The sequence below is a fragment of the Bombina bombina genome, chromosome 2, assembly GCF_027579735.1.
Source record: "Bombina bombina isolate aBomBom1 chromosome 2, aBomBom1.pri, whole genome shotgun sequence".
Taxonomy (NCBI): domain Eukaryota; kingdom Metazoa; phylum Chordata; class Amphibia; order Anura; family Bombinatoridae; genus Bombina; species Bombina bombina.
The window spans coordinates 1,932,266-1,957,812 of NC_069500.1; the positions used below are offsets into that span (position 1 = coordinate 1,932,266).

At 46.9% G+C, this 25,547-nt stretch overlaps 1 protein-coding gene across 1 annotated transcript in view; it reads right to left on the reverse strand.

Annotated features, from left to right (window-relative positions):
- TLN1 (talin 1) overlaps window positions 1–25,547 on the reverse strand; it is a gene marked incomplete in the record, with an annotated part of 895,533 nt that overhangs the window by 191,724 nt on the left and 678,262 nt on the right. The window contains 2 exon segments of the mRNA XM_053700951.1: window positions 20,637–20,803; window positions 24,395–24,541. Of these exon segments, the coding sequence (XP_053556926.1) occupies window positions 20,637–20,803; window positions 24,395–24,541 (314 nt within the window).

Consider the following 25,547-nt stretch of genomic DNA (forward strand, 5'->3'; position numbering starts at 1 on the left):
ATCTTGTATCCCTGATAAATAAATGTTTATCAACATGAGCCCAAACTTTTTGAAACAGATAATCTGACCCCCATGCAACATAAACCCAGGTTGGTGGCAAACCCTTTATGCTGACTTGTTGTCTGGGGTTGATTTATTGGGCTGTCTACTTTTGTTCCGCTCTTGGTTAGGCTTCCAGGTACTCCTAGGCAACTCTGCTTTTGTTGCCGCAATACTCCTCTGATTCTTGTTTGGACAAAAGGGGATGAAAACGTCCCGCACTACATACTTTGACTTTAGTCTTATCCTGGGGTAGAAAACATTATTTATGCTGACCAGATAAATTCCTATCCTTCCTGACAGAGAGAGTCCACGACTTCATTCCTTTCTGTTGGGATTGCAACACCTGGCCACCAGGAGAAGGCAAAAACACCCCAGCAAAAGGCTTAAATATCCCTCCCACTTCCCTTATCACCCCAGTCATTCTGCCGAGTGAACAAGGAAAAGTAAAAGAAACACCAGGGTATAAATATGCCAGAAAAAATAATACAAAAAGGGAGCCGCCCCCAAAAAATTAATTATGGGCGGGGTCGTGGACTCTCCCTGCAAGGAAGGAAAGGAATTTATCTGGTAAGCATAAATTATGTTTTCCTTCCATAAGGCAGGAAGTGTCCAAGACTTCATTCCTTACTGTTAGGAAAACTTACCCAATCTCCAGAGGACACTGAAAGAATACCGGGAGGGAACAAGAGAGAGGCGGGCCCTAGTCTGAGGACACCACAGCCTGCAAAACTTTTCTCCCGAAAGCTGCTTCAGCCGAAGCAAACACATAAAACTTTGTTCTTAAAAGCCCAGGAGGAAGCCACTGCTCTAGTGGAATGAGCCGTAATCCTCTCAGAAGGCTGTTGTCCCGTCGTCTCATAAGCTAGTCAGATGACACTTCTCAACCAGAAAGACAGGGGAGATGTAGTATCCATCTGACCCCTACGTTTACCCGCATAGATGACAAACAAAGATGAAGATTGTCTGAACTCCTTAGTAGCCTGAAGGTAGAACTTCAAGGCACGAATCACATCTAGATTGTGAAGCAGACAATCCATCGCTGAAGGAGGATTGGTACAAAAGGAAGGAACAACAATCTCTTGATTAATGTTGCGATCTGACAACACCTTAGGAAGGAAACCTAACTTAGAACGTAAAACTGCCTTATTGGCATGAAAAACAAGGTAAGGGAGGTCACATTACAAAGCAGAAATCTCAGAAACTCTGTGCGCAGAAGAAATACCACACAAAAAAAGAACCTTCCAAGATAATTTAATGTCAACAGTATGCATAGGCTCAAACGGAGACGCTGTAAAACACGAAGAAAAAGATTGAGGCTCCAAGGCGGAGCCCCAGATCTCAACACAGGTCTGATCCTAGTCAGAGACTTAACAAAGGACTGCACATATGGAAGCTCGGCCAATCTTCTGTACAGTAACACTGACAGGGCCGATATCTGACCCTTCAGGGAACTAGCTGACAGACCCTTCTCCAGTCCATCCTGGAGAAAAGATAAAAGTCTTGTAACCTTAATCTTATGCCAGGAAAAGCTGTACACTTCACACTAGTACAAGAAAGTCCTCCACACTTTATGATAGATATGAGTAACTGGCTTACGAGCTTGAATCAGAGTGTCAATAACACTCTCATAAAACCCTCTCTTGGATAAGACTAAACGCTCAATCTCCATGCATTCAGACTCAGAGAATCTAGATTTTGATGTACGAAGGGACCCTGTATCAGCAGATCTCTGCGACAAGGTAATCTCCACTGAGGAGATTAGGACATCTCCATCAGGTCCGCAAACCATGTCCTTCGAGGCCACGATGGAGCAATCAGAATCACTGATGCTTGCTCCTGCTTAATGCGAGCCACCACACGAGGGAGAAGCGGTAATGGAGGAAAAAACAAATTATGCTTACCTGATAATTTCATTTTCTTCTGAAAGGAAGAGTCGACAGCTGCATTCATTACTTTTAGGAATTCAGAACCTGGCCACCAAGAGGAGGCAAAGACACCACAGCCAAAGGCTTAAATACCTCCCCTACTTCCCTCATCCCCCAGTCATTCTGCCAAGGGAACAAGGAACAGTAGGAGAAATATCAGGGTGAAAAAAGGTGCCAGAAGAACAACAAATTACATCCGCCTCATAAAGATAAAAACACGGGCGGGAGCTGTGGCTTCTTCCCTTCAGAAGAAAATTAAATTATCAGGTATTGTTTTGGGAAAACAATACCCAAGCTAGAGGACACTAAATGCAAATAACGGGTGGGTACAAAAGGCGGCCCCTTTCGAAAGGCACCACAGCCTGAATTACTACACACACAAAATAATTTAAGTACAAACGACGCGGGAGAAAAACCCGAGCCCAGGTAACTGCCCATCAGTTACATCGCCAGCAAAGCCGAACTAGAGACCACTCAGACCTAGAGTCTGTCAGGCCCCACAGGTCACGACTCCCAAGAAGGTACCCAGTCAAAGATAAGGACCACATCTGTACCCCAAAAGGGAACCAGAGACCAAGAAAATCCAAAGGAACTTTTCCCACTCAACACCTAGAAAACAACCCATGGTTGTCTTTACAAAGGCAACGCCCAAGGAGATAAACTCCCTAGAACACAAGGACCCAAAAAAGAAGGATCCATACACAGGGAGCATGTTCCCAAAAGGACTTGAGGAACCCCTCATGTCCCCAATCCCAAACCATACCCTAAGGTACTCCAGGAAAATCATGAGTCCCCTGATGCCCCATAACATATCTAGATCTGGAGGCTAGATAGGCGGAGAAAGCAGAAACAGGATAAATATCCCAGCAGCTAGAACAGAGCCCTCCCAGAGAAACTCAAACCGTCTGAATAGGAACTCTCAAAGACATGGACCAAGGCCAGGGTCCTCGACAATGGTCGATCAAAAGATCCAATCTCTGAAAGACACTAAACTGCCTCCTCCAAAGACTTGGCGATCTAGAAATAGCCTCAAACCCAAGAGACAGGAAGGACTCCTGAACAGTCTGAGAATCAGCACCCAGTGCAAATGGATAAAAATAAATCTCGTAGGCAAGCAGCAACACGTGATACACACACAGGCAGGGCAACATCAATACCTAAAGGCAAATGATAACCCAGGGCCCTGCTCGCCATCTCAGAGAAATAACGCACCGCCCACATAACCCCAAACGGAGCATCAAGGAAAAATGGACAACTGCCTGACCCTCGAAGGGCTGCCCACTGTACCCAACCTCAACACTTCTACTGACAAGCCCCAAGGCTAGCGTAACATTGAGAACACAGCATACCCGAACGTTAAAGACCATAGTCCGACCGAGGGTACGAGAATGGAATAGACAGTCAGAGAGCTTAAAAAAAGCTATTATTTAAGGAAAACTACCTTGAGCAGGCAAATGCTGGAGCTGCAGCTCCTACAGAAGGCAGGGAACCCCTGCACACCACCTCTCAGAGTAACATAACCCAGAACAGAGAGACAAACATGCCCGTGCACTCAACCAGACGATCCCTGCAAAAGTGGGGAGGGATGATACTCTGCCACCGCAAGAAAGAGCGCAAAAGGCTAAGAGTCAGCGTCCAGAAGAACCTCGAGTGAAAAGGCACACCAGACCAAACAGGTCACACACACATCACCCATTTAATGGAAATAATGGTTCTAAGTCCCCAGGGACCTGAAGAACCTAGAAGTCGTCTGCAAGAAGCAGCTTCATAGCCCAGGCGAGTAGCCCAAACCGACCAACCGTAGATTGGGACGCACAACCCTCCGTCCGGAGAAATTGCATATAAACCACAGGCCTCATACTTCGGTAGGATCCGAGCCCGGAGTCCATAGAGTAGGCCAAGAGGCATTCTCGGCACCACAAACCCTGGTAACGGCTGAAAAAACGCCCAACCAGTACCAGCCTGGTATAATGACACTCTGGAACTGTTCAAGGTCCAAGAAAATTTGTCCCAAAGGATCAATAAATGAACTAGAAAATGAAAAGATTCTAATATTCAAAATATGCGCAACTCCTGAGGGAGTGCCCACGCAAACACTAGTCGCAAGTATCGGTTCCAGAGAAGAACATTCATAAAAACGAATCCAACAGATCTGAGCTTAAGGGAAAAACAAATTAAACATCCAACCGGATCACAAATAAAATAAAGGGGAGCACCCATCGGGTGAACGCCCAAGGTGAATGGAACAATAACAGGACCAGCCGAGTAGAGGACCTGTTCACCCAAGTTTAGAAATGGAACCGAAAGACATAAAGAAACATAAAATGAAGACAATAAGGAGATTGGCTTCATCCCCTAGCGTCATATCCATTTTGCCTTCCAGTTTCTAAGGCCTCGGATCCCTCTGCCCACTAGGACTGGGATCCTCTAACATTGCCAAAACATGTCTTAAAAGAACCCGAAGGTGAGTCAGCCTATAACGGAAGGCAAAATCATTCCTTTGCCAGATCTGCTGGAGACCTCAGCTCCAAGATTGAGGCCCCTAAAGCCCCAGGGGCCAACGTTTCCCCAGAAGGCCAAACTGAATCGGGCGATCCCACGCTCGATGGACCTAGGTTATCGGAGCATGGACAGTATCGGAGAAATACTTCACTTGGGAGATATAAATGAGACAGCGCCATAGAAATGACCATGCAGAACCGTGCCGTAACCTCCGGCAGAAACAAGTCACTCTCCAGAGAAGGAGTGAAGGCCATAGGGACACCTGCGTGCGTAGCCCGGAAGGGGTCTTGGGCACACGCCTCACGGGTCATGGAAACCTCGGAAGCGGATGGCTCAACGCAATCTAAGAGAGTACTCTAGAGAAGAGAGTACTCTAGAACGGCACCCGGAACATAACTGATGGGCATTAATTACACATTTCATATTCATCACAAGACACATCCTCCGTATCGGAGGCATCCGTGTAACGTATATCTGAAGCCTCCATAATCTTGGGATTACAAAAAGACAAAACTAACTGGCACACAGACACTCCCAATGGCTGGGGCACTCACCACCTCCTGTGAACCAGACAACCCACAAGAGCTATACTCTCTCGGTCGCACACAGTCAGCATACGGAAGTGAACAACATAACTGCACCCGTCACAAGGTGCACTGTGCCAGTCACAAAAAGGGCGTGCAATCCTGAGAGATTGCGTCATTAAAAGAAGGCCGTTATGTTCCGTAAAGGTTGTGAGCCTAAGTATAGCTACACATTGCAGATAGAATCACAATATTAATCTACGATTCCTCATTTAAGATCAAAGGAATCCCACTGGGACCCTACCTTGTTTCTCATATTGAAATAAAATGAAACAATCTTACCGGAATCTACGCCGTGGAACAGGAACATGGCCCTTCAAGTGTGACAGATAGTAACCTCGCTTCTGACATGGACTTGAGTGAAGAAAGGTAGGCAGCAAAACTCGTTAATGCTGATTACCAAGGAGCTGTTAATATGAGTCGGGATGGGTTCGCAGGAAAACACTCCCTGCATCTTCAGACTCTAACTTTCATCCATGCTCTCAATGAGAGGCCGACAGGATTACTTAAAACTCCAGTCCCATTGTGATGAGTACTTCCCTCCATAAGAAACTATCTCAAACCTCTGACATTTCTCTGCCAACCTCCTGTGACGAAAGGCAAATAATGACTTGGGGATGAGGGAAGTGGGGGAGGTATTTAAGCCTTTGGCTGGGGTGTCTGTCTCCTCCTGGTGGCCAGGTTATCAATTTCCAAAAGTAATGAATGCAGCTGTGGACTCTACCCTTTTAAGAAGAAAATATATATGAGTCTGAACCTCCATGGTACTGATAGGGCATCTATCAGTTCCACCTGAGGATCCCTCGACCTCGACCCGTACCTGGGTAGCTTGGTATTGAGGCGGGATGCCTCGAGATCTATCTCCGGCATCCCCTACTCACTGCATATCTCTGCAAACACCACGGGGTGGAAAGACCATTCACCTGGGTGAAAGGATTGCCTGCTGACGAAGTCCGCATTCCAGTTGTCCACACCCGGAAAGTGGATTGCTGATAGCGTACAGCTGTGTCTCCACCCACTCTAGTATCTGAGATACTTCTCTCATCGCCAAGGAACTTCTCGTTCCCCCCTGATGGTTGATGTAGGCAACCAAAGTTATATTGTCTGATTGAAATCTGATAAACTGGGACGAACCCAGAAAGGGCCAAGCCTTCAGATCATTGAAGATTGCCTGGAGTTCCAAGATATTGATCGGAAGGGAGGACTCCTACTGAGTGCACAGCCCTTTTGCCTTCTTGGAACCCCAAACGGCTCACCAGCTGGAAAGGCTTCCGTCCGTAGTCTTTCTCCCAGGACAGTCTCAAGAAGCACGTGCCTTGGGACAGGTAATCTGGACAGAGCCACCAAGAGAGTGAGTCTCTCCACAGGTTGTCCAACACAATTTGTTGACAGATCTGAATGGCCACTGTTCCATTGTCTCAGCATGCATAGTAGTAAGGGTCTGAGATGGAATCTGGCAAAGGGAATGATGTCCATACAGGACACCATGAGTCCAATCACCTCCATACACTGGGCCACTGAGGGTCTTAAGGAGGCCTGAGGGCAAGACATGCATTAGTTAGCTTGAAACATCTCTGATTTGTTAGAAATATTCTCATGGATATGGAGTCTATTATTGTCCCCAGGAAATTCACCCTGGTATTTGGAGTAAGATAACCCTTTTCCAAGTTTATCTTCCATCCATGTGATCAAAAAAGACTGAGAAGGGATTCCGAATGTTCTCCCGCTAGACAGAAATATGGTGCCTGTACCAAGATATCGTCCAGGTAAGGCGCTACTGCAATATCTCGTGTTCTGGCAACGGTTAGAAGAGTCCCCAGAACCTTCGTAAATATTCTTAGAGCAGTAGCTAGGCCAAACGGAAGAGCTATGAACTGGAAGTGCTGGTCCAGAAAAGCAAACCTCAGGAACTGAAAATGTTCCCTGTGTATCAGAACATGAAGTTATGCATCCTTCAGTTCTATGGTGGTCATAAACTGTCCTTCCTGAACCAGAGGAAGAATTGAACGTATTGTCTCCATCTTGAAAGAGGGAACACTCAGAAACTTGTTTAGGCACTTTAAGTCCATAATTGGACGAAAAGTTCCCTCCTTTTTAGGAACCACAAAAATTTGCTGTAGGTATCAGGACAATTACTCCTAGAGGCAATATCCTGTACGCAACCTAAAAAGGCAGTCCTCTTTTCTGGTCTTGCAGACAGTCTGGAGAGTAGGAATCTGCCCCTGGGCGGATGACATTTGAATCCTATCCGGTATCCCTGAGATACAACCTCCAGGACCCAAGGATCCTGTACATCCTGGAACAAGCGTCTGAAAAAAGAGACGGTCTTCCCCCTACTCGATCCGATCCCGCATCGGGGGGCTGCCCCTTCATGCCGATTTGTTCTTGCCGGGCTTCTTAGTCTGTTTGGACTTATTCCAGGACTGAGCCAGTTTCCAAGTACTTTTGGGCTGCTTGGTCTTGGATGAGGAATGCTGTCGTCGTGATTTGTCAGAACGAAAGGAACGAAAATTAGACGATTGCCGTCCCTTATTCTATTCTTCTTATCCTGCGGTAGGAAAGTACTCCTTTAATAAAAAAACAACGCAGGTGTTCAATTTTAAATCTGAAGGCGGGTACCTCCACTGACTCAGAAAGTTCACCCTCTGAAGCTAGAAAGGTTAATTCATCCTCAGATAGCTAAATCCGACAAATATTTAGATGACTCTAGGTCAGGAGAACTATGTTTAACCTTTATCTTTTATTTGCTAGAGGGAGGTAAGGTACTCAGGGCCGCAGACACTGCTGATTGTAACTGTGCGGTAAAGTCTGCAGGGAAAAGGCCCCCTCCAGATGGAGGATTAGTTGAGCCGCGGGGAACTGCATGTGGAGCGGTTAGCGTAGAAAGCGTAGTAATCTATCGGGACATAGATTGCATATTTAAGCCTTTGGCTGGGGTGTCTTTGCCTCCTCCTGGTGGCCAGGTGTTGTATTCCCAACAGTAAGGAATGAAGTTGTGGACTCTCCCTTCCTTATGGAAGGAAAGGTACCCTTTTCCCCCATGACAGTTGCAATGATAGAATCAAGGCCCGGGCCAAAAAGTGTCTTACCCTTGAAAGACAACGATAGTAGTCTAGACTTGGAGACACCAAGATTTAAGTCATAGGGCTTTCCTGACTAGTACAGCAAAGCTAGAATTCTTAGCGTTAATCCGGACAATTTGAATAATGGCATCACAAATTAATCTACTGTAATAATATCAGATAAGGATACACACCAAAATTTAGCTGCCCCAGCCACCACAGCAATGCCTACTGCAGGCTGGAAAAAGTGAGCCTGACTGAAGGAAGACCTTCCTCAAGTACCCCTCCAACATTCTATCCATAGGATCCTTGAAGGGTGTGCTATCCTCCAACAGGGTGGTAGTGCATTACACCAGAGTAGAAATGGCTCTGTCAACCCTAGGCACGGTATTCCACATTTCCATATGGCTAACCAGTACAGGAAACATCCTCAAATTATATTGAAGGAATGGGAGAAGTCTGGATGTAGTTTTATCCCTCACCGACTTTCTAGAGAATGTTTCCTGTACTGGTTAGCCATATGGAGATGTGGAATACCGTGCCTAGGGTTGACAGAGCCATTTCTACTCTGGTGTAACACACTACCACCCTGTTGGAGGATAGCACACCTTTCAAGGATCCTATGGATAGCATGTTGGAGGGGTACTTGAGGAAGGTCTTCCTCAAATTATATTGAAGGAATGGGAGATGTCTGGTGTACAGTTTTATCCCTCACTGACTTTCTAGAGAAAGACCTTCCTCAAGTACCCCTCCAACATACTATCCATAGGATCCTTGAAGGGTGTGCTATCCTCCAACAGGGTGGTAGTGTGTTACACCAGAGTAGAAATGGCTCTGTCAACCCTAGGCACAGTATTCCACATCTCCATATGGCTAACCAGTACAGGAAACATTCTCTAGAAAGTCGGTGAGGGATAAAACTGTACACCAGACTTATCCCATTCCTTCAATATAATTTCCTCCATCACAGACGGTACCGAACACATTGTTTTTTTTTTAACTTAGCTTGAAAGACTGAATTAAGCTTATGTACCTGATACTCCTCCGTAAGCAAGTATATTTAATGCTCGATTTTAAATCAAAATGTAATTTCCTTACAGTCCCTTTCAGATTATTTAGAGGAGTCAGAAGATGAAAGTTCTCCCTCAGAGTTAACCGAGGAGTCGTCGTCATCAGAAGGTTGTTCAATACTGACCCCCGCAACTGCAGCCAGACTACTGGTTCAAGAGTCAGATGGACAATGTTTAACCCTCTTCTCCCTTTTCCATGCAATTGGCATAGTGCTCAGGGCAGCAGAAAACTAAATTTATGCTTACCTGATAAAATAATTCCTTTCCGGATATGGTGAGTCCACGACGTCATCAATTACTAGTGGGAATATCTCTCCTGGCCAACAGGAGGCGGCAAAGAGCACCACAGTAAAGCTGTTAAGTATCACTCCCCTACCCATAATCCCCAGTCATTCGACCAAAGGGAAATGGAAAAAGGAACAACACAAAGGTGTAGAGGTGCCTGAGGTTTAGTAAAAAATAACCGTCTTAAATATAAGGGTGGGGTTGTGGACCATATCTGGAAATAAATAAATTTATCAGGTAAGCATACATTTTGTTTTCTTTTCTAAGATATTGCAAGTCCACAACATCATCAATTACTAGTGGGAACCAATACCCAAGATAGACGACACAGATGACTATGGAGGGAAAAGACAGGTGGACCTAAACAGAAGTTACCACCGCTTGAAGAACCGTCCTCCCAAAAGAAGCCTCAGCCGAGGCAAAGGTATCAAATTTATACAATTTTGAAAAATTGTGCAGAGAGGACCAAGTTGCAGCCTTGCAAATCTGTTCCACAGAAGCTTCATTTTTGAAAGCCCAAGAAGACGAGACAGCCCTAGTGGAATGAGCTGTAACTCTCTCAGGAGACTGCTGTCCAGCAGTCTCATAAGCAAAACGAATCATACTTCTCAACCAAAAGCAAAAAGACGTAGCAGTAGCCTTCTGACCCTTACGCTTGTCCGAGAAACAAACAAAAAGGGGCAGAAGACTGGCGAAAACCCTTAGTCGCCTGTAAATAGAATTTTAAAGCACACAATACATCAAGTTGTGCAACAGACGCTCCTAATGAGAAGGATTGGGAAAGAGAAGAGGAACAACAAATTCCTGATTAATATTCCTAGCTGAAACCACCTTAGGAAGAAAACCTAACCTAGTACGCAGGACCACCTTACCCGCATGAAAGATAAGGTAAGGAGAATCATACTGCAAAGCCGAGAGTTCAGAAACTCTCCTCGCAGAAGAAATAGCAACAAGAAACAAAACCTTCCAAGATAATTTTAAATCTATGGAATGCATTGTCTCAAACAGAGCATGCTGCAAAACCTTAAGAACAAGGTTAAGACTCCAAGGAGAAGTAACCGACTTAAACACAGGCCTGATTCTGACCAAAGCCTGACAAAAAGATTGAACATCTGGCACAACCGCCAAACTCTTATTCAACAGAATAGATAAAGCAGAAATCTGAACTTTCAGAGTACTAACTGACAACCCCTTCTCCAGATCTTCCTGAAGAAAAGACAAAATTCTAGGAATCCTAACCCTACTCCAAGAGTAGCCCTTAGATTCACACCAATAAAGGTATTTAGGCCATACCTTATGGTAAATTTTCTGAGTAACAGGCTTGCAAGCTTTAATCATGGTCTCAATGACCGACTCAGAAAAACCACGCTTAGACAAAACTAAGGGTTCAAATCTCCAAGCAGTCAGCTTTAGAGAAACGAGATTTGGATGGAAGAAAAGACCCTGAGTTAGAAGATCCTTCCTCAGAGGCAACCTCCAAGGAGGCAGAGATAACATGTTTACTAGGTCTACATACCAGATCCTGTGTGGCTATGCATGACCTATTATAATTACCGACACTCTCTCCTGTTTGATATGAGCAATAACTCGTGGAAGGAGAGCAAACGGAGGAAACAGATAAACAAGACCGTACCCTTAAGGCACCGCTAGAGCATCTATCAGAGCTGCCTGCAGATCTCTTGACTTTTAACCATAGCTTGGAAGCTTGGCATTCTGCCGAGACGCCATCAGACCCAACTCCGGCACCCCCCATTTGAGGGTAAACCTGGAGAACACCTCCGGATGAAGAGCTCACTCCCCAGGATGAAAAGTCTGTCTGCTCAGAAAATCCGCTTCCCAATTGTCCACTCCTGGAATGTGGATGGCAGATAGACAACAATCATGAGCTTCTGTTGAATAATCCGAGCCACCTGCCTCATGACTAAGGAACTCCGAGTTCCTCCCTGATGGTTGATGTAAGCACTGAGGTGATATTGTCCGACTGAAATCTGATAAAGCAGGCTAAAGCCAACTGAGGTCAAGTTAACAGAGAATTGTAAATCACTCAACTCCAAGATGTTTAAGGAGAGAGCAGACTCCTCCCGAGTCCATAATCCCTGCACCTTTAACAAGTCGCAGGCTGGCATCCGTAGTCACAATTACCCAAGAAGGTCTCCAGAAGCATGTGTCCTGAGACAGATGTTCCTGAGAAAACCACCATGGAAGAGAGTCTCATTAACACGTCTAGATCTATCCCCTCTGTGACAGATCCAAATTATGTCTGTTCCATTGCTTGAGCATGCATAATTGCAGAGCTCTCAACTGGAATCGACCAAAGGGAATGATGTCCATGGAAGCGACCATCAACACAATTACTTCCATACATTGGACTACAGATGGCCGAACAGTAGACTGAAGAGAGAGGCAAACAGAGATAATTTTGGATTTCCTGACCTCCGTCAGAAAAATCTTCATAGATAGGGAATCTATTATAGTCCCTAAGAACACCACCCTTTTAGCTGGAACAAGGGAACTCTTACCCAGATTCACTTTCCATCTGTGCGAACGTAGAAAAGACAACAAGATCTCTGTATGGGAGCTTGCTTGTTGAAAATATATTACCTGAATCAAAATGTTGTCTAAGAAAGGCGCCACTGCAATTCCCCGAGACCTGATCACTGCCAAGAGAGCCCCCAGAACCTTGGAACAAATTCTGGGAGCTGTAGCAAGGCCAAACAGAAGAGCCACAAACTGAAAAAGTTTGTCTAGAAATTTGTAATGATCCCTGTGAATTGGGACATAAAGATATGCGTCCTTCAGGTCTATGGTTGTCATGAACTGACCTTCCTGTCGGTTCATGATGACCAATTCGGAAGAATGGACTGAATGGTCTCCATTTTGAAGGACGGCACCCCTAGAAACTTGTTGAGACACTTTAGGTCTAAAATGGGATGAAAAGTTGCTTCTTTCTTGGAAACCACAAACAGATTTGAATAGAATCCTAGACCCTGTTCCTTTACTGGAACAGGAAAAATCACTTCCTGAGAGAAAAGATCTTGAACGCAGTTCAAGAATGCCTCTCTTTTTTACCCGATTTGCCGAAAAATGAATTCTATCTTGTAACCCTGAGAAACAATGCCCACAGCCCAAGGATCTGGGACATCTTGTAACCACTGCCGATAAAACAGGGAAAGTCCCCCCACTTGATACGACTCCGGACCGGGGCCGAGCCATCATGCTGACTTGGACTCAGCTGAGGGTTTCTTAGAATGCTTCACCTTGTTCCACGACTGACTGGGTCTCCAAGAGGACTTGGATTGCTCCTGTTTGACAGCGGAAGAGGAAGGCTTTTGGTCTTTGAAATTATGAAAGGAACGAAAATTACTTTGATGCCCCTTAAATCTAATCTTCTTGTCTTGCGGTAGAAAATATCCTTTTCCACCCGTAATATCAGATATTATTTCTGCCAGTACAGACCTAAACAAAGTCTTACCCTTGTAAGGAAGCACCAAAAGCTTAGACTTGGAGGAAACATCAGCTGACCAAGACTTAAGCCACAAAGCCCTGCGAGCCAAGACAGAGAAACAAGACAGTTTGGCCCCCAATGTAATAACTTGCATGTTAGCATCAGAAATTAAAGAATTGACTAGCTTAAGAGCCTTAATATTATCCTGAATTTCCTCCAACGAAGTTTCCTCTAAAATAGATTGAGCCAAAGCATTGCATCAATAAGATGCTGCACTTGTCACAGTGGCAATACAAACTGCAGGTTGCCATTGAAGACCCTGATGCACATACATCTTCTTCAAATATACCTCCAGCTTCCATTGGATCCTTAAAAGAGCAACTATCCTCTATAGGGATCGTAGTTCTCTTAGCCAGACAAAAAATAGCCCCTTCTACTTTAGGCACCATGCGCCAAGAATCCTTAATGGATTCAGCAATAGGAGACAACATCTTAAAACCTGAAGACGGGGCAAAAGGAATCCCTGGTTTTTCCCATTCCTGCGCAATAATCTCCGTCACACGATCTGGAACAGGAAACACTTCCATAGAGGAAGAGACATCATAGAATTTATTAAGCTTACTAGATTTCTTAGGGTTAACTACAACAGGAGAGTCAAAATCATCCAAAGTAGCCAAAACCTCCTTTAATAAAACATGAAGGTGTTCAAGCTTAAACCTTAAGCTTACTTCTTCCACCTCAGACAAAAGATTAACACTGTCAGAATTAGAGATTTCACTCAGGAACTGAGGTAACATCCTCCCTAGAGTTATGAGGAAGATTGACCTGTGTAGTAGCTGCTGAAACAGGCACTTTACAATCTATCAAGTGTTTAGTTTTCCTCTTGCATTTTCCTAAAACAGGAAAAGCAGATAAAGCTGCAGATACCACAGAAGATATCTGTGCGGTGAAATCTGCAGGCAAATATACCCCACCAGGAGGTTGAGAGGAACCGCAGGGGACGGTCCCAATGTGTAATCCCCAAATCACATAGTGCCTGCATATTGCCTATCAAATCCTATTTAAAGGATTACTAAATCACATAAAGAAAAACTGCAGAATATAAATAATTAATCTTTTAAAGTCAAAGTCTCCTATACCTAGAAGACAAAAAACAAATTATTCTTACCAGATAATTTACTTTCCTTCTGTATGAGGAGAGTCCACAGCTTCATTCCTTACTTGTGGAAGCCACCCGGAGGAGACAGACACCCCAGCCAAAGGCTTAAATACCTCCCCCACTTCCCAGTCATTCTGCCAAGGGAACAAGGAACAGTAGGAGAAATATCAAGGTATAAAGGGTGCCAGAAGAATAAGCAAAAATTTTGGTCTGCCCAATGGAGAACACGGGTGGGGGGCGGGGGCCATGGACTCTCCTCATACAGAAAGAAAGGAAATTATCTGGTAAGCATAATTTAAGTTTTCCTTCTTTATATGAGAAGAGTCCACGGCTTCATTCCTTACTTGTGGGAAACATATACCCAAGCTCTAGAGGACACTGAATGAAAACGGGAGGGAAATAGAGTGGCGGAACCTATTCTGAGGGCACCACAGCCTGCAAATCCTTTCTCCCAAAAGCTGCTTCAGCCGAAGCAAAAACATCAAACTTGTAAAATTTTGAAAAGGTATGTAAGGAGGACCAGGTAGCCGCCCTACAAATCTGCTCTGTAGAGGCCTCATTCTTAAAGGCCCAAGAGGAAGCCACAGCTCTATTTGAATGAGCCTTAATCCTCTGAGGAGGCTTATGTCCCGCTGTCTCATATGCTAAACGAACAATACAATCAAAAAGATATAAGAATAGACAAACAAAGAAGCAGTCTGTCTAAATTCCTTCGTAGCTTGAAGATAGAACTTCAAAGCCGGAACCACATCCAAATTATAAAGTAACCGTTCCTTCGAAGAAGAAGGATTAGGAAACAAGGAAGAAACCACAATCTCCTGATTGATGTTGCGATCAGAAACAACCTTAGGGAGAAAACATATATTAGTACGAAGAACAGCCTTATCAGCATTAAAAACTAAGGTAAGGAGGCTCACATTGCAGGGCAGCCATCTCAGAGACTCTGCACGCCGAAGCAATAGCCAGTAGAAAAAGAACCTTCCAAGACAGTAATTTAATGTCAACCACATGCACAGGCTCAAACGGATTTAAACTCCAAAGAGGAGAGGAAGATCTAAACACAGGCCTGATTCTAGCCAGAGTCTGAACAAAAGACTGAACATTAGGAAGCTCAGCAAGCCTCTTGTGCAATAAAACAGATAGGGCCAAAATATGTCCCTTTAGGGAACTAGCAGAAAGGCCATTTTCCAGACCATCCTGGAGAAAGGAAATAATCCTGAAGACCTTGATCTTATGCCAGGGGAATCCACGCTCTTCACACCAGAATAAGTAAGTCCTCCACACCTTATGATATATGCAACAAGTGAACGGCTTTCTTGCTTGAATGAAAGTATCAATCACTCTCTCAGAAAAAAACTCTCTTGGCTAGGACTAAGCGTTCGATCTCCACGCAGTCAGACTCAGAGAATCTAGATTTTGAGGAACAAAAGGACCCTGTTCCAGCAGATCCCTGCGAAAAGGTAACCTCCATGGAGGAGATGAAGACATTCCCACCAGGTCCGCGAACCACATCCTTCACGGCCACGATGGAGCAATTAGTATTGCCAAAGCTTGCTCCTGTTTGATGCGGGCCACTACCCGAGGAAGAAGTGGTAACGGTGGAAAAATGTAAACTAGACTGAACCTCCAACGCACTGCTAATGCATCTATTAGCTCCGCCTGAGGATCCCTGGATCGCGACCCATATCTAGGTAGCCAGGAATTCAGCCGGGATGCTATTAGATCTATCTCCAGCGTCCCCCATCTGTTGCAAATCTCCGCAAACACCTCAGGTAGAGAGACCATTCCCCCGGATGAAAGGATTGTCTGCTGAGGAAATTTGCTTCCCAGTTGTCCACACCCGGAATGTAGATCGCTGACAGCGAGCAGTTGTGGGCCTCCGCTTATTCCAGAATCCGAGATACTTCCCTCATTGCTAGGGAGCTCCTTGTTCCCCCTGATGGTTGATGTAAGCCACTGAGGTTATGTTGTCTGATTGGAATTTGATAAATTATGACAAACTCAGAAGAGGCCAAGCCTACAGAGCATTGAAGATCGCTCAAAGTTCCTAAATGTTGATCGAGAGGAGAGATTTCCCTCGAGTCCACAGGCCCTGTGCCTTCCTGGCACCCCAAACAGCTCCCCATCCTGATAGACTTGCGTCCGTAGTCGCAATCTCCCAGGAAGGTCTCAAGAAGGATGTCGCTTGGGACAGGTGATCTGGACAGAGCCACCAAGAGAGCGATTCTCTCGACCGGTTGTCCAGAGAAATCTGTTGCGACAGATCCGAGTGGTCGCCGTTCCACTGATTCAGCATGCACAGCTGAAGAGGTCTGAGATGGAATCTGGCAAATGGAATGATGTCTATGCTGGACATCATGAGCCCAATTACCTCCATACACCGGGCCACAGAGTGCCTTAAGGAGGTCTGTAGGGCAAGACAATTGGAAGTTATCTTGTAACGTCTTTGGTCTGTAAGAAATATCCTCATGGATATTGAATCTAGTATCGTACCCAGGAATTCCACCCTGCTACTGGGAACAAGATAACTATTTTCTAAGTTTATCTTCCATCCATGAGATCGAAGAAGAGCTTTGGAATGGTCCTCTGCCAGCCGACAGGATGGTGCCTGATCCAGGATGTCGTCCAAGTATGGCGCTACTGCTATACCTCTGGTTCTCGCCACTGCGAGCAGGGCCCCCAGAACCTTCGTAAAGACTCATGGGGCAGTAGCTAGACCAAATGGAAGTGGTATAAACTGGAAGTGCTGGTCCAGGAAAGTGAATCTTAAGAACGTTAAGTGTTCCTTGGGGATTAGAACGTGAAGGTAAGCATACTTCAAGTCTATCGTAGTTATGAACTTTCCTTCTTGAACTAAGGGTAGAATGGACCTTATCTTCTCCATACTTTAGGTCCAGATTTGGGAAAAACGTACCCTCCTTCTTTGGGACCACAAAAAGATTTGAGTAGTACCCCAGACCTCTCTCTGATAGAGGTACCGGTACAATTACTCCCAGGGAGGAGAGATCTCTCACGCACCCTAGAAAAGCCTCTCGTTTTTCTGGTATTGAAGACCGGTTTGACAAGAGGAATCTGCCCCGGGTAGAGAGATTTGAAACCTACCTAGTATCCCTGAGCAATGATCTCCAGGATCCAAGGGTCTTGCACGTCCCCCAGCTAAGTCTCCAAAAAGAGAGATAGTCTGCCCCAACACGACCAAAATGAATCTTCCCCTTAAATGGAAGGGAAATTAGTCTAAATTTAAAAATCATGTCCGCAGACCAAGACTTCAGCCAGAGTGCCCTACGGGCTAGCACAGGAAAACCTGACGCCTTGGCATTCAGGCGAATAATCTGCATATTTGCATCACAAATAAAAGAATTAACTACCCTCTCAGCCTTAATTCTTTATTGTATCGTGTCACGGGGACCTTCCACCTCGATCAATTCAGATAAAGAGTCACAATAATAGGTAGCGGCTCCAGCCACCGCAGCAACCGTCGCTGCCGGTTGAAACAAATATCCCGTGTAAAGAAACATCTTTCTCAACAGAGTTTCTAGCTTCTTATCCATAGGCTCTTTAAACGAAGAACTATCCTTAAGCGTGATGGTAGTGCGTTTAGCAAGCGTGGAGATAGAACCATCCACCTTAGGGACAGAACCCCACAACTCCAATTGAGAGTCCAGAACAGGGAATAATTTCTTAAAAGAAGAAGAGGAAAATGAAGAACCAAGTCTTTCCCATTCATTCTTAATAATATTCACAATCTTTACGGGAACATGGGAAGTCTGTGGTACAACCCTGTCTTCGTAAACCTTATCAAGTTTAGGAATACAAGGTTCCTCAGGTAATTTAGGTTCTGGAACCTCTAAAGTGGCCAAAACTTCTTTAACAGAAAGTGAAAGTGTTCAATCCTAAATCTAAAGCCTGGTTCCTCCGCAGCTAGAGGCTTAGAGGCAGCAGATTCCGACGCCCAGAAAGAGCATCCTTCGAAGTATTAGAGGTGTCTTCATCAGCGGATAATCCTGTATCAGATAAATTCAACAAGTTAGTAGATGACCCCTGGGAAGGATAGCAATATTTGAACTTTCGCTTGCGCTTAACAGAGTGAGGTAAAGCACTGAAGGCTGCAGACACTGCCGTTTGTAGCTGTTCAGTAAAGTTTGGCGGTAAGAAGGCTCCTCCAGAAGGAGGATTAGCAGTGCAATAGGAAGCTGCATGTGTAATAGGAGATGACTGCAGGGAACGCACCTCACGGGACGGAGACTCCTCAGAGGTGGACGGCTCAGTGGTACTAAACATCTTGCTTTTTTTAGATATAATTATTTTATCAAGGCATGTGGAACATAATTGAGCAGACGGATATACCGTAGCCTCCTCACAATATAGACAGGTGAGAGGGAAAAGAGGGAGTATCCTCTAACGTATCAGAGTCCTCCATAGCTTGCGCTTGTAAGATGGAATATAGAAAGAGATAAATGACACCTTTATACCCCCAATGGCTGGGACACTCACCACCTCCTATGACCCAGGCCCTACAGAGAAACTGCTTTGTCTCCTGTAAACCGGATGGTCAGGAAAGAGGAATCAGTGTGACCACACCCAGTCACATGGTGTGCCATGCAGGACCGCCCCTGCTACAGAAAAAAGCGCGCCGAACCCAACAGGCTGCGCAGCTATCCAAAACTAAAGTAAAACCTGAATGTTCCAACATCTGCCTGAGCCTCATCTCACACATGTCACAGCATAAAACATAATAAAGTAAATTATGCAATAAATCCCCCGTGTTTGATAATCCCCTTCCGGAGATATTAACCCTCGATTCTATACAGTTAAAAGGAGTCACACTGTGACCCTATCTTCTTGCATTATCATATGTGTATAAAAAAATTAAACAATCTTACCGGAATCTCTGCCGTGGAACAGACACACAGCCTCTCAAGTTCGACAGTCTTATAGCATCGCTCCTGACATGGACTTGAGTGATAGAAGCAGGCATTGAAACTCGTCAACACTGATTGCTTAGGGGCTGTTAATACAAATCTGGATGTGTTCGCAGAAAGACTCTCCCTGAATCTCCAGACCCTAACATTCGTCAATGCTCTCACTGAGAGGCTGACAAGACTACTTAAAACTCCAGTCCCATTCCGAAGGGTACTACCCCTCCATAAGGAACTACTCCGTACCTACTGACACTTTTCTGCCAACCACCTGTGACGAAAGGTAAATAATGACTGGGATATGAGGGAAGTGGGGGAGTTATTTAAGCCTTTGGCTGGGGTGTCTTTGTCGCCTCCTGGTGGCCAGGTTCTGTATTTCCCACAAGTAAGGAATGAAGCCATGGACTCTCCTCATATTAAGAAGGAAAAGCACTTACCTGCAGTCTAGCTGTCCGCGAGGAAGACAGCTCACAAGGCATGAAAGGACACAAACTCCTTACAGAGACCTGTGGGGGGAAAAAAAGAACAGAATAACCAACTCTGGCTTTCTATACTTAGGGCAGCAATATGTTAGGAAGCAAAGTAAGCACCACCTTACAACTTCCTAACTGCTTAAAAGCCACCACTACCCTAATCCCCATAAAGGATTTCATTTCTACACACCAAACTTCACCTCCTCCATTGACAGAGGCAAAGAGAATGACTGGGGATTATGGGTAGGGGAGTGATACTCAACAGCTTTGCTGTGGTGCTCTTTGCTGCCTCCTGCTGGCCAGGAGAGATATTCCCACTAGTAATTGATGACGTTGTGGACTCACCATATCTTAGGAAAGAAATCGCAGATTGTAACTGGATTGCAAAATAATGTGGAAAGGGCTAACTCCAGCTGGATTAGGGTTGCAGGGTACTGCTTGTGTAGAAGTAGGACTTGCCATGTGAGGTTGTAGGACTGGCATGTTGAAGCACCCCAAGTCCGCAGAACGTCATGGTGCAGATTGGCCTTGCGGGGATAACGCAGACTACCAGGACCATGTATAATCTTGTAAGAGGCATGAGAACTTCCCAGCGACAACCAGTGGCTAGCACATACCAAAACTCTAACAAGAGAATTACATGGATTACACAACTTCCCAGCTCTCTCTTGCAGAAACTATCTACTGAGAGCTTATAAATCATAATCTTCAGCAAAGCACCTCTCTATGCCTACTTCCATGAAAGTGGCAAAGAAATATTGAGAGGGTAGGGGAAGTGGGAGAGATACTACAATGCTTTGATTAGGGTGTCTTTGCCTCCTCTTGGTGGCTGAGTGAAGTATTTTCCATAGGTTTTTTTGGACTCTCACTTCCATTAGAAGTAAAACCAGTTTGATGAGCCCTGCTCTAAAGTAGCACCAATGCCCCTGGGGACACGCACGGTACATTACTCCTCCTGGGTCACACACACTGTACATTACCAGCAGGTGATAAACACTGTACATCACTTGAAGGTGATACACAGTGTATATTACCCCCGGTGATACACACAGTACATTACCCTTTCAGTCACACAAACAATTCATGATACACACTATAAACTTGCCCCTTTATCGTAAGTCATGTGATAGCACCCCCAATACCCTCAGACATCTTGCCCCTTTCATTTACCGGTGATCGGCAAAGGTTTCTGCATTCTCTCGGTTTAGGGTGCCGGCCGTGGCAAACATGATCGTAGTGTCAAGATCTGCAATGATGCCAGACACAGCACTGGCCGCAGTAATACATGCCTGAGTGCCCCGATTTCCAGCCTGGAGAGCAGCCAACACATGCGACACCTAATAAAAAAAAGGACAGACTTTAAAACTGTGACCACTACACGTTGCTTATATTGTGTAATTCAGACCAGAGTGGGCCTCTTTATGGTCAGTACTGAATTTAAAGTAAAAGAAATACAAAAAAAGTAATTTTGTAACCAAACTAATCCTGTTTTATGTTGGCGTTATGTGCACATACAACATATGTAACTGTACAGTGATCCTAGAGTAGGCAGATGTGCAGCAATAACCTGGCCAACACACCATCTTCAGTCTCTTACGCATCATCTTGCAATCAAACCATAAACATTAGGATCCATATGCGAAAGGCAACGGCCGCTTGCAACATTCGGCTGAGTGTGCCTCAATACAAGGGTGACTCACAGCTGCGTGTGCCTCAGTACAAGGGTGACTCACAGAGTGTGCCTCAGTACAAGGGTGACTCACAGCTGCACGTGCCTCGGTACAAGGGTGACTCACAGCTGCGTGTGCCTCAGTACAAGGGTGACTCACAGCTGCGTGTGCCTCAGTACAAGGGTGACTCACAGCTGCGTGTGCCTCAGTACAAGGGTGACTCACAGCTGCGTGTGCCTCAGTACAAGGGTGACTCACAGCTGCGTGTGTTTCAGTACAAGGGTGACTCACAGCTGCGTGTGCCTCGGTACAAGGGTGACTCACAGCTGCGTGTGCCTCAGTACAAGGGTGACTCACAGCTGCGTGTGCCTCAGTACAAGGGTGACTCACAGCTGCGTGTGCCTCAGTACAAGGGTGACTCACAGCTGCGTGTGCCTCAGTACAAGGGTGACTCACAGCTGCGCGTGCCTCAGTACAAGGGTGACTCACAGCTGCGTGTGCCTCAGTACAAGGGTGACTCACAGCTGCGTGTGCCTCAGTACAAGGGTGACTCACAGCTGCGTGTGCCTCAGTACAAGGGTGACTCACAGCTGCGTGTGCCTCAGTACAAGGGTGACTCACAGCTGCGTGTGCCTCAGTACAAGGGTGACTCACAGCTGCGTGTGTCTCAGTACAAGGGTGACTCACAGCTGCGTGTGCCTCAGTACAAGGGTGACTCACAGCTGCGTGTGCCTCAGTACAAGGGTGACTCACAGCTGCGTGTGTCTCAGTACAAGGGTGACTCACAGCTGCGTGTGCCTCAGTACAAGGGTGACTCACAGCTGCGTGTGCCTCAGTACAAGGGTGACTCACAGCTGCACGTGCCTCGGTACAAGGGTGACTCACAGCTGCGTGTGCCTCAGTACAAGGGTGACTCACAGCTGCGTGTGTCTCAGTACAAGGGTGACTCACAGCTGCGTGTGCCTCAGTACAAGGGTGACTCACAGCTGTGTGTGTCTCAGTACAAGGGTGACTCACAGCTGCGTGTGCCTCAGTACAAGGGTGACTCACAGCTGCGTGTGCCTCAGTACAAGGGTGACTCACAGCTGCGTGTGCCTCAGTACAAGGGTGACTCACAGCTGCGTGTGCCTCAGTACAAGGGTGACTCACAGCTGCGTGTGCCTCAGTACAAGGGTGACTCACAGCTGCGTGTGTCTCAGTACAAGGGTGACTCACAGCTGCGTGTGTCTCAGTACAAGGGTGACTCACAGCTGCATGTGTCTCAGTACAAGGGTGACTCACAGCGTGTGCCTCGGTACAAGGGTGACTCACAGCGTGTGCCTCGGTACAAGGGTGACTCACAGCGTGTGCCTCGGTACAAGGGTGACTCACAGCGTGTGCCTCGGTACAAGGGTGACTCACAGCGTGTGCCTCGGTACAAGGGTGACTCACAGCTGCGCGTGTCTCAGTACAAGGGTGACTCACAGCTGCGTGTGCCTCAGTACAAGGGTGACTCACAGCTGCGTGTGCCTCAGTACAAGGGTGATTCACAGCTGTGTGTGTCTCAGTACAAGGGTGACTCACAGCTGCGTGTGCCTCAGTACAAGGGTGACTCACAGCTGCGTGTGCCTCAGTACAAGGGTGACTCACAGCGTGTGCCTCAGTACAAGGGTGACTCACAGCTGCGTGTGCCTCAGTACAAGGGTGACTCACAGCTGTGTGTGCCTCAGTACAAGGGTGACTCACAGCGTGTGCCTCGGTACAAGGGTGACTCACAGCGTGTGCCTCGGTACAAGGGTGACTCACAGCGTGTGCCTCGGTACAAGGGTGACTCACAGCTGCACGTGCCTCGGTACAAGGGTGACTCACAGCTGCGCGTGCCTCAGTACAAGGGTGACTCACAGCTGCGCGTGCCTCAGTACAAGGGTGACTCACAGCTGCGTGTGCCTCAGTACAAGGGTGATTCACAGCTGCGCGTGCCTCAGTACAAGGGTGACTCACAGCTGCGCGTGCCTCAGTACAAGGGTGACTCACAGCTGCGTGTGCCTCAGTACAAGGGTGACTCACAGCTGTGTGTGCCTCAGTACAAGGGTGACTCACAGCTGCGCGTGCCTCAGTACAAGGGTGACTCACAGCTGTGTGTGCCTCAGTACAAGGGTGACTCACAGCTGCGTGTGCCTCAGTACAAGGGTGACTCACAGCTGCGTGTGCCTCAGTACAAGGGTGACTCACAGCTGCGTGTGCCTCAGTACAAGGGTGACTCACAGCTGCGTGTGCCTCAGTACAAGGGTGACTCACAGCTGCGTGTGCCTCAGTACAAGGGTGACTCACAGCTGCGTGTGTCTCAGTACAAGGGTGACTCACAGCTGCGCGTGCCTCAGTACAAGGGTGACTCACAGCTGCGCGTGCCTCAGTACAAGGGTGACTCACAGCTGCGTGTGCCTCAGTACAAGGGTGACTCACAGCTGCGTGTGCCTCAGTACAAGGGTGACTCACAGCTGCGCGTGCCTCAGTACAAGGGTGACTCACAGCTGCGCGTGCCTCAGTACAAGGGTGACTTACAGCGTGTGCCTCGGTACAAGGGTGACTCACAGCCTCGTGTGCCTTGGTACAAGGGTGACTCACAGCTGCGTGTGCCTCAGTACAAGGGTGACTCACAGCTGCGTGTGCCTCAGTTTAAGGGTGACTCACAGCTGCGTGTGCCTCAGTTTAAGGTTGACTTACAGCTGCGTGTGCCTCGGTATAAGGGTGACTCACAGCTGCGTGTGCCTCGGTATAAGGGTGACTCACAGCTGTGTGTGTCTCAGTACAAGGGTGACTCACAGCTGCGTGTGCCTCAGTACAAGGGTGACTCACAGCTGCGTGTGCCTCGGTATAAGGGTGACTCACAGCTGCGTGTGCCTCGGTATAAGGGTGACTCACAGCTGCGTGTGCCTCAGTTTAAGGGTGACTCACAGCTGCGTGTGCCTCGGTATAAGGGTGACTCACAGCTGCGTGTGCCTCGGTATAAGGGTGACTCACAGCTGCGTGTGCCTCAGTACAAACTTTACTTATTTCGCCAACATATAAAAAACTAATACATCTGCTCATTATTCTCAGGCTTCAGCAGATCATTACACTTTGCATTTATTAGTGTTTAGGAGCCCTTTAAGCCTTCTGTAACTCACTAGGAGAAATGTTTGTACATATTCTACCCTGGTTTAGTCTATTTGATTTCTGATAAATAAGTCATCCGCAGGCAGACAACTGACATAAGTTCCTAGTAAAAATAAAGCATACCTTCTCAGACACACGCCTGGCACTCTCAATAAGCTCCTTCTTGGTGTAGCCGTCATTGGGGCTGCACTGCAGAGCTCCTGCCTTGGTAACCAGCTGGGAACATCCATGACCCAACTCTTGAACGCGTTGCTTGATGTGTGATCCAATCTGAAGACAAGACAGGAAGTGAGCAGGAGCAAGGACAGAATAATTGGAAGACCTATCACAAAGGACTGAAAGAGTAAATGTCACTTGGAGAACAGGGGAGGAAGGGGCAAATTTGGTCCAAATGAGGATTGCTGAAGTAAAAGTGGCCCAGGGAAGTAAAGCTGAGAGGACTGTATGATAGAGAAGATGGCTAAGAGGACTAAGGCAGAAGAATAGTGCTGGGGGAACTGGTGCTAGAGAGGATGGGTATGAGAACTGGGGTAGGGGAGTATGAGGACTGGGGTAGAGGGGTATGAGGACTGGGGTAGAGGGGTATGAGGACTGGGGTAGAGGGGTATGAGGACTGGGGTAGAGGGGTATGAGGACTGGGGTAGAGTGGTATGAGGACTGGGGTAGGGGAGTATGAAGACTGGGGTAGAGGGGTATGAGGACTGGGGTAGGGGGATATGAGGACTGGGGTAGGGGGATATGAGGACTGGGGTAAGGGAGTATGAGGACTGGGGTAGGGGAGTATGAGGACTGGGGTAGGGGAGTATGAGGACTGGGGTAGAGGGGTATGAGGACTGGGGTAGAGGGGTATGAGGACTGGGGTAGAGGGGTATGAGGACTGGGGTAGAGGGGTATGAGGACTGGGGTAGAGGGGTATGAGGACTGGGGTAGAGGGGTTTGAGGACTGGGGTAGAGGGGTTTGAGGACTGGGGTAGAGGGGTATGAGGACTGGGGTAGGGGAGTATGAGGACTGGGGTAGGGGAGTATGAGGACTGGGGTATGAGGACTGGGGTAGAGGGGTATGAGGACTGGGGTAGGGGAGTATGAGGACTGGGGTAGAGGGGTATGAGGACTGGGGTAGGGGAGTATGAGGACTGGGGTATGAGGACTGGGGTAGAGGGGTATGAGGACTGGGGTAGAGGGGTATGAGGACTGGGGTAGAGGGGTATGAGGACTGGGGTAGAGGGGTATGAGGACTGGGGTAGGGGGGTATGAGGACTGGGGTAGGGGAGTATGA